Raw genomic sequence first — 10,017 nt, forward strand, 5'->3', positions numbered from 1 at the left:
TTTACCTTGGCCTTCCATTTCTTAGATCTCTTCTTATGTTGGAATATGGGCATTTTGGTGCAAAATGGAGTCACTTTCGGATTTGAGCTTGTCACAAGGGCACGGTTTCAGATCTGGACTCGTCTAGGCCCTTATGGACATAAAGCCTCAAGCTTTATGAAGCTTTGCCCTCCTCCATGTCCAAGACCTTCTTCTAAGGCTAGTTATGAGTGTTTTAGCCTCATGGAGCCTTGCATGCATGTAAAGTTAGCAACTTTATGTGATAACAACATCCTAGGAGCCTAGATCTACAATTTGGAGCTTTGGTTTCACTTAAAAGCATCTGAATGAGAAATTGACTAAAGGAACTCGCCGAGTTGCATAGTCAACTCAACGAGTTGAATGAGGGTTTCCCACTTTCTGGATTCTGCATGAACTTGGCAAGTTAGAGAGGTAACTCGATGAGTTGGTTAGGGTTTTCCCGACATTTTTGGACACTGCATGGACTCGACGAGTTGTCTGGAAACTCGGCGAGTCGACTGGGGTTTTCGTGAGTTCTTGAGTTTTGAAGGAACTCGACGAGTCAGTGAGCTACACTCGACGAGTTGGGTCAACATGGACTGTTGACCTTGACCGTTGACTTTGACTTTGACCAAGGGTTGACCAGTTTGACTTATGGGGTATTTTAGTATTTTAGTAATTTGGAAATTTATGTAAGTGGATCATTGGTGGATATATGTGTTTGAGTTTGGAGCTGTATTTGGGGAGTTTCACATTATCATTATGAGCTACCTGTGAGGTGAGTTGTCCTCACTATACTAACAGGGTCGAAGACACCAATGCCGACCCCTCTTTTGGATTGTTATCCTGGTTATTGAATGACGATACGCTTAGTGACCTGGTAGGTCGGTATCCTGGTATATAGGATGATGCTATGTTAGTGACCGGTTAGGTCAGTATCCTGGTATATAGGATGATGCTATGGTTAGTGATATGTTAGATCGGTATCCTGGTTATAGGATGATACTATGTTAGTGATCTGTTAGATCTGTATGACTATCTGTACATGCTAGCTAGCATATGATATTTATGTGCACATGATTGTTTGATTGGGGGTTGGGTTGAGGCGGTCATGCTTTATGCTTTTGCCAACATACCCAGGGCGGCCCGGATAGAGTGAAGACCCGATTAGGGCGTACTAGTCAGTTTGAAGGCCCGGCGAGCGGTACGGCTAGGCTGAAGGCCCTGAGAGGCGGTCCAGACGTGTCGATGGCTCGGAGAGTGGTCCAGATAGACTGATGGCCCTACGAGGCGGTCCAGTCAGGCTGATGGCTAATTATGCATGATGTATATATGATATTGATATTGTTTGTATGGCGTTGGTATTTTGGGGGAAATCACTAAGCTTAGGGCTTACAGTTGTTGATATTGTTTCAGGTACTTCTGATGATCGTGGGAAGGCGAAGGCGTGATCGTGCACCTCCTTATATTTTTATGATTTGATTCTGGGATACTTTGACATGAAACCATTTTGAAAAAAAAAATTGTAATAATTATTGGTTTTTGAATAATTTAAAAAGTTTTAAATTGGCATGATTTTTATGGGTGTTACATCAAAGGTATGGAAAGACAGCTAGAAGTAAAGGATGATGGAACGAGAAATTTCATGAACCGAGTATGGGTTCCGAAATATGGAGGAGTCAAGGAACTAGTATTAGATAAAGCTCATAGGACTAGGTATTCCATTCATCCAGGAGTGGACAAGATGTATCTAGACTTGAAGGCCCATTATTGGTGGCCAAATATGAAGGATGAAATTGCGACCTACGTCAACAAGTGCCCAACATGTTCGAAGGTTAAAGTAGAACATCAACGGCCCTCAGTATTATTACAACAATCGGATATTATCGAGTGGAAGTGGGAGCGGATTGCAATGGACTTTGTCACCAAGTTTCCAAAGACTAATGCAGGCTATGAAACTATATGGGTAGTTGTCGAAAGATTAACCAAGTCTGCACACTTCATATCGATAAAACAAACGGACAAAATGGAGAAGCTGACCAGAACGTACCTTAAAAATTTTGTCAGATTACATGGGGTACCCTTGTCCATGATCTCTGACAGAGATAGTAGGTTTACCTCTCATTTATGACAGAGCTTGCATAAATCCCTTGGTACGCGCCTAGACATGAGTACAACTTATCATCTGCAAACCGATGGTCAAAGCGAAAGGACCATTCAAACGTTGAAATACATGCTCAGAGCATCTGTGATAGATTTTGGGAATGCATGGGATACTCATATACCCCTGGTTGAGTTTTCATACAACAATATCTATCACACGAGCATAAAAAGCAACGCCGTTCGAAGCACTATATGGGCGGAAATATCGTTCTCCCATTTGTTGGACGGAAGTTGGCGACACCCAACTAGCCAAGAAGGTCGCAGGGGATACCTTACGAACACGCCCATAGATCATCCACGAGACGATAGAGAAGATAATGCAGATAAGAGAACGCATGAAGGCATCACGTGATCGACAAAAGAGCTACACCAATGTGAAGCTTAAACCCCTAGAATTCCAAGTGGGAGACAGGGTGATGCTCAAAGTATCTCCTTGGAAAGGAGTTATAAGGTTCGGAAGGTGAGGTAAACTAAACCCAAGATACATAGGACCATTCCAGTTGGATATCGACTCAGATTACCTTTAGAGCTTAATAACGCACACGACGTCTTTAATGTGTTCCCCAAAAGTACCAATACATAAACATTACATACAATATCATGCATAAATGATCCCTTAGCATGACTGGACCGCCTCGCAGGGTCTACAACCTATCTGGAATGCTCTCTGAGCCTTCGACATGAATGGACCACCTCATAGGACCTACAACCTATCCGGACCTCTCTCTAGGCCTTCAGCCTGACTGGACCGCCTCGCAGGGCCTACAGTCTATCCGGACCGCCCCGGGTATCTTGGCCTTCAGCAAAAAGCAGGACTGTCTCAACCCACCCAAACATAACATGTCGACATATACATAACAGATAAACATATAACCGGTCAACATAAAAACAGGAAGATCTACAGATCACTACCGTATGCTAACATCCTATATACCAGGATACCGATCTAACAAATCTCTACATCATAATAACATACTATCATATAATAGGATATCCAATACAATGGGCCGAACTTGGTGCCTTCGACCCACAAGTACAGTGAGGAAGACTCGCCTCTAAATCTGAATAATAGTTGATGAGGTCCTGTCTCCGAATCTCAACTCTAACCGTCACCTATCCATCTAGATAACCAATTCTCAAACCAAATCCAAAACACCCCAAGTTCAAACTTGGTTAAAATTAGGTAAAAGTCAAAATTCCAAAAAGTCAACAGAGTCAACCCAGCTAAGTACGCCCAGTGTACTCAGCTATACGCCTAACATACATGTTGGTTGACCAGGCATGGGCCTGTTGACCACGTACGCAACTGGCTGCCAACCCAACTCATTAAGAGCTTAATCCTTAAGCCTTTAAGTCTATTTTCCAGATCCAAGTCCAAAATGATGTCATTGACCATAAATTTCCAACTTTATGGTCTTGCATGGCCATAAAGTGTCCAACACCAAAGATCCTAACCTCTTAATCCATTAAGACAACTTAGGCCATGCATGAGAAGAAACTAGTGTCCAAGATTACATTTTAATGACTCAAGAGGCTCCACAACCTATGAAAGGACAACTCAAATGGATTAGAGTAATCCCCACTCATAATACCAAGCTTATAGGACGAAAAGAAAAATAAATCAAGCCCAACACAAGATCTAAGTATAACTTCACCAAGTTCAGAACTTTATACCTCCAAGTGGTTTTTATGGTGGCCACGACTTGGTGGAGGAAGCACCACGACGTGGTGCTGGCTAACACAAAACACACGCCTTTTTGGACGCCACGACGTGGCAAGGTTCATGCCATCATGTGGTGGCAGCCATCATACAAACCCTAATTTTTTGGGTTCTAAGCCTTATTTAAGCGATGTGATGGCTAGGGTTTGCTCACCCTTAGCCTCCATCACATCCTTTTCGACCTAAAAAGCAACCCTAGCCTCCATTGTTGTTATCTTGAAGCTTTTTGGTGGTTTTTGGTGATATTAAAGAAGAAGAAGGTGTCCTTGGTGCATAGATCCAGCAAACAAACCTCTTCATTTATGTGCTACTTTTCTAGATCTAGACTTTTATGCATTTTTCTTCATGTATAAGGTGGTTTGAGTGGATGGAGTCCATAAAGTTTTTAACTTTATAATTCCTTTAGGCCCCTTTGTAGTTTCTTGTTCCAGATCTCAAGTCTTATAGAGTTTTGGTTCCATGCACTAGGTTTTGATCAAATTTTCACCATTTTTTTTTACCTAAATAGAGTTCAAGACATGCACTGTACATGCACGTCCATAAAGGAAGGATTTTTATGGGGTCTATGGGTGTAAGAAAGCCTTCTAGAAGAGATGAGTGTGTGACTTAAAGGATTAAGGGCTTAATCCATTGAGTTGTTTAGGAACAATTCCCACAACGTGGCGATATGCTCACCATGTCGTGGCGACTGAGGTTTCTCGCGACTGTTTTGTCGTGATACTACCATGTCATGGCAGATGCTTGGCGACAACGTGGTGGACAGCTAAGTTGACTTTTGGCTGTTGACTTTGACTGTTGACTTTTTGACCAGGTTGACTTTTGGTCAACCTGAGGGTTTTTTGGCTATAGATTAAGGATGTGCCTCTAATTGTTGTATAGGTGGCTCGTAGCACCGGTCTTTCGTTTGTGAGAGTTGTGTTGTTTGTCTGCTAGCCTGCTAGGTGATTTTTCTTACTATACTTTGTACTGCAGTATGTATCCTTATGTGTAGGATGTTGTTATGTTGTAGTCATCAGTTAGTCTGGTAGACATGTTGTGATTACCTATGTTTGCTTGTTATTGTTTGTTTGTTTACATATGTCGACATATTGTGGTTGAGTTGAGGCGGTCCTGCTCTATGTTGTAGGCCAAGATACTCGAGCGGTCCAGTTGATATTGTAGGCCCAAGGAGTGTGGTCCGGTCCCGTGCTATAGACTCTGGAGAGCATTCCAACTATATGTTGTAGGCTCAGGAGAGCGGTCTAGGTGTACTGTAGGCATTGCGAGACGGTCCAATCAGACTTAAGGCTCATATGTGCATACATTGTTTGTATATTGTTGTGTGCGATATTTTGGAGAAGTCACTAAGTTTTGACTTACAGTTGTAGATTTAAATGTTTCAGGTATTTTGGAGAATCGGGGGGAAAGCAAATGAAAGATTGTACACATCATCATGTGGATTTATGTTGAGAGATGGTATTTGATACTATGATTTTATGATATTGTTTTCAAACAATGAGTTGGATGATTTATGGTTTTCATAAAATTGTCTTTTAAAAATAAAAAAAATTTGTTATGGTTTTTGGGACGTTACAGGTTGTCTAATATTAATTATATTATGTTTTTGTATAGAAATATAAATTAATTTAAAATATTTTATAGATTAAATAAAGATTCCATATAAAAATATAAAAGCTAAATACCATTTCATTTATGTTTTTTTAATATTTTCAATATTATGAATGATCTTACATCTCGCTCATGATCTTATTAAGAATTTTACGATCTTACACCTAAATCAATAATTCGCTTTTAGATGGTGGAATTGTAAGGTCGTAAAATCCTACCGGTTCATCTCTCAACCCTTCAAGCATTGTCACCTAGACGTTACATCGTCTTTTTATTTTCACGTCAATATTACAATCACAACACAAGTAATTCGTCTTTTCCAAATCTCTCAATTTGTACAATTCTATTAAAAATATTCATTTATTTATTAATATAAAAATAAATAAATAAAATTAAAAATAAAAATAACATTTCATTAATATATGTGTTTTGCACATACTACCTCCGTCCCAAATTAATTGTCCACATTTGACTTTTGAAGTCTTTATTCTTTATTTTTGACCATAAATATTTTTGTTTTTAATATATAATACTTGATGCAAAATATATGAATGGATTGTATTTTAAATGTCTTTTCATTGCTTTAAGTTTTATCAATTAATATATAACACAAATAAAAATATTTAAGGTCAAAGTTAAAGAAAAAAGATTTCAAAAGTCAAAAGTAAACAATTAATTTGGGACGATGGGAGTATTAATTAAAATTATAAGAAGAAGACATCTGGGTAAAAAGAAAGACAAAGTTGGAGAGATTGTAGAAGGTTGGTATGGTTTTTGGAGTGATTGAGATCGTTTAAATAGGTAATAAAATGATTAAAAAAAACTAGTCGTTGAAGGGCTGCCGGGCTGGTAGAGATGTTTGAGATAGATGGTGAAACCAACCATCCTCATCTAGGGGCAGACCTTAGTGGGAGCATGGGCTAGCCCGTGCTATCATCACATTTTTTTAGGTGCAGTGGAAATTTTTTAAAAATATTTTGGTATATTATAATTTTTCCGGCATACTATCCTTAAAATTACTTGTGCTACCCATGACATTTTGTTTAGGACTGTCATCCTCTTGTCAAACCCACACCTCGGCGGAATGGTGGTACCCCTTTGTTATCACTCAATATTCATAGACACATGTCCTGGTTGTTAGAGTATTTGTTAGTTTCAGTTATTTAGTTATTCTTTACAAGTCTGTTTAAGTTCTTGTATATATGTATTGAGTTTTTCATTCAGTTCAATCAATGAAAGAAATGTTCTCTCTCAAACATATTTCTCTCTCTAGATTTCAAATCTAATATGGCATCAGATTAAAATCGATCCATTTTATTCTTCATTCTTGTTTCTTCTTCTTCATTCAATCATGTCTGATACGATTTCATCTGATTCTTCTGCAATCAATGTTTCTAGTCCATATTACATTGGATCTTCTGATAATCCTAATTCCATTCTTGTTTCCACTGTTTTCAATGGAATTGGATTTCAATCCTGGAAACGATCGATGATTCTCTCTTTGTCTGCCAAAAACAAACTTGGATTTGTTGATGGATCCATTACGCCTCCTGCAATAAATTCTCCTGCATATTCGAATTGGCACAAGGCTAATTCAATGGTTATCAGCTGGATACTAAATTCCTTGAACAAAACAATCGATGACAATGTTCTTTTTTTACCTAGTGCTTTTGAAATCTGGAATGAGCTTCATCAACGATTTGAACAATCCGATGGAACTTTTCTTTACAACACTCAGCAACAATTGTTTTCTCTTTCACAAGGTATCGATGCTTTTTCTACCTATTTCACCAAATTAACAAAAAATTGGGATGAATTACGGATCGTACAAGCTATTCCTCTTTGCACATATACTGTTGTTGCAGGGATTCAGGAATTTTTTGAAGATCAATGAATCATTCAAATGTTAATGGGGCTAAATGATTCATATAAAATTGTTCGTGGTCAAATCCTTATGATGAAGCCGTTACCTTCACTTTCCGCTGCTTAATCGCTGATTATTCAAGAAGAACGCCAAAGAACAATTTCAATTCCTTCGATCATAAACAATGATGCAATTGCAATGCATGTTAATTCCGAATCATCTGTTTCAAACCCCAAGAAATCGCTTCTCTGTACTCATTGCAAGAAGACATGTCATACGAAAACCAATTGCTATCGTTTAATTGGTTTTCCTTCATCATTCAAATTCACCAAATCAAAGAAGGATGATCACAAATCAAGTGTTCAGAATGTTGTGTCGACATCCAATTCTCCCTCAATCACCATGGAACAGTATGAACATCTTGTTCAACTCATTAACAATCAGAATCTGACATCTTCTTCTTCGATCAATCAAATCAGCTCCTCAGTGGTTCATGGTGCTATGTAGGATGAAGGTACAACTTTCTCTGTAACATCTTGATTCGGATTGTCCATGATTAGGGTTCGTGGGCCACGAACCGGGCATGAGGAAGTCTCGGGTGTGGCGAGTTGCTGGAATCGTAAGGCATCCTCATCACCTTCCCGTAGGTATGAGGATCTTTGGAATCGGAGCTATATCAAAGAAGCTATGGAAGTTTGAAGATTTGGCAAGATGAGTCCCTAAAGTGGAGAAGTGTGGGAGCGAAGTACGCTGGGCGTACGTATGCGTACGCTTAGCGTACAAATGCGCGTATTCCTTAAGCAAGAGCCACCTAGTCCGCTGGGCGTACCAGATGGTACGCTGGGCGTACTAGGCACAGAAGGTAAACCCTAATATTTGAGGTGACCCTATATAAAGAATGAGATGGCCTCATTCCTGGCCACCTTTCTCAGAGAGCAAACCCTCCAAAACCCTAGTCCTTCATTCTTGGAGCTTGTATGTGTATTTAAGAGCTTTTGAGAGTTTTGTGTGCCCTTGAGGAGAAGTAGAAGCCTTGAAGAAGAAGGAGTTGGAGTCCAAGCTTCTAGATCCGAGCATATCTGAGTTGGGAGCTTCTTTTTGAGGTATAAAGCTTCAAACTTTACCTCTCTTTTGTTTTAAGTATGTTAATGGGGTATTTTAGGGTTTTGTCCCAAAAAGGTGGAGACTTGATGAGATCCTGAACTCCAGAGACTAAGACCCTCCCCTTTTGAGCTTATTAGTGGTGTAATGTCATAAATATGAGACCTTGGGTGTTGGAACCAAGTAATGCATGAGATAAGAGCTTAATGGGTAAAGAGAATAAGTGTTTTGTGTGTTTGTGACTTCTTCAGCCATGCAAAGGCTTAAAGTCGTTAACTTTATGGAGTAGGAGATGTTAGGAAGTCCAGATCCAAGAGATGAGTTAAGGTCTTAACGGGTTAAGACCCAGAAATTAGTTTAAGCAAAACTGAGAGTACGCCCATCATACTTCTAGTACGCCCCGCGTACTGGGCTGAGATCCCCGATCAGAATTGTGCATGCTTGAGTACGCTGATCGTACCAAAAGGAGGTACGCCCCGCGTAACTCCTCTGTGGGCTTTTGGGCTAAGTGATGTGTTGGGCCTTGAGTGTTGGGCCTGGGGTTCGGGCTTCACACAATAGAGCCTTGGATCAGGGAATCATAGGTATGTGCTTTGGGCCCTTGAGTTGGGCTTGCCTTTTGTTTGGGAATTGGGCCTTGTGTGGGCCAATTTATTATTGGGCCTTGGTGGGCCCAATGGATATAGGTCATTGATGGACTGGTTGGTGGTCTACCTTTAGACCCAACGAGTGAGAGTTTGGGTCGAGTTTCTAATTAGGATAATTTTGGGTTTGGCACAGAGTTAGGGGCCGGGGCGTAGCAACAGCGTTTATAGGGGCTGATCATCATCCAAGGTGAGTCTTCTCACTACACATTACCTAGAGTGGTATTTATGTGTAGACCAGAGGGTCTTGTATGCTATGTGTATATATGAGATTATGTGCATTGTGTTATATGTATGCTATGTGTTGTATAGACCAGATCGGAGGGTCCAACGATATAGACCGGACCGAAGGGCCCAACGATATAGACCGGACCGAAGGGTCCAACGACACGGACTGGACCGAAGGGTCCGACTAGCTATGACCGGACCAGAGGGTCCAACGAGCTACGGGACTGGAGGGTCCCGCTGAGACACATCGACCGGAGGGTCGTACTGTAGCCTCGAGTGGCGTATGTGTTGTATGTGGTATTTTGGGGAACTCACTAAGCTTCGTGCTTACCGTGTTATGTGTTATGTGTTTCAGGTATCTCAGAGGATCGCGGGAAGGCACCGGCTTGATTGTACACACCAGAGAAAGAGTTATGTTTTGAGGATCCTGGATTTTTAATGGAGCTGTGTTTTGTAATTTGAATAAACGAGATTTCCATACAATATGTTATGAAAAGTATGCGATTTTAAAATGAAAAATCTGTTTGAAAACTTACGGTGTTACAAGTTTGTATCAGAGCCTTGGTTTGAGGGATTCGGATGCACCTTCGGGTAAATATGGACTCAAACTGAGGATTTGAGAAAAAATTTCAAAGAAATGATTTTTCTAAAGCGAACAAGAGTTTCTAAGAGAAAATGAGAAGGAGCAG

The 10,017-nt window shown here is 40.2% G+C and overlaps 1 protein-coding gene across 1 annotated transcript; it reads left to right on the forward strand.

The window, feature by feature from the left end:
* Window positions 1-6,842: 6,842 nt before the first annotated feature.
* LOC145127522 (uncharacterized) lies at window positions 6,843-7,385 on the forward strand. Its single transcript, XM_079062706.1, has one exon. The coding sequence runs from the start codon at window positions 6,843-6,845 to the stop codon at window positions 7,383-7,385; it is 543 nt and encodes a 180-aa protein (XP_078918832.1).
* The last annotated feature ends 2,632 nt before the right edge of the window (window positions 7,386-10,017 follow it).

Source organism: Lactuca virosa, chromosome 7, assembly GCF_052849685.1.
Source record: "Lactuca virosa cultivar CGN04683 chromosome 7, Lactuca_virosa_CGN04683_v6, whole genome shotgun sequence".
NCBI classification, from domain to species: domain Eukaryota; kingdom Viridiplantae; phylum Streptophyta; class Magnoliopsida; order Asterales; family Asteraceae; genus Lactuca; species Lactuca virosa.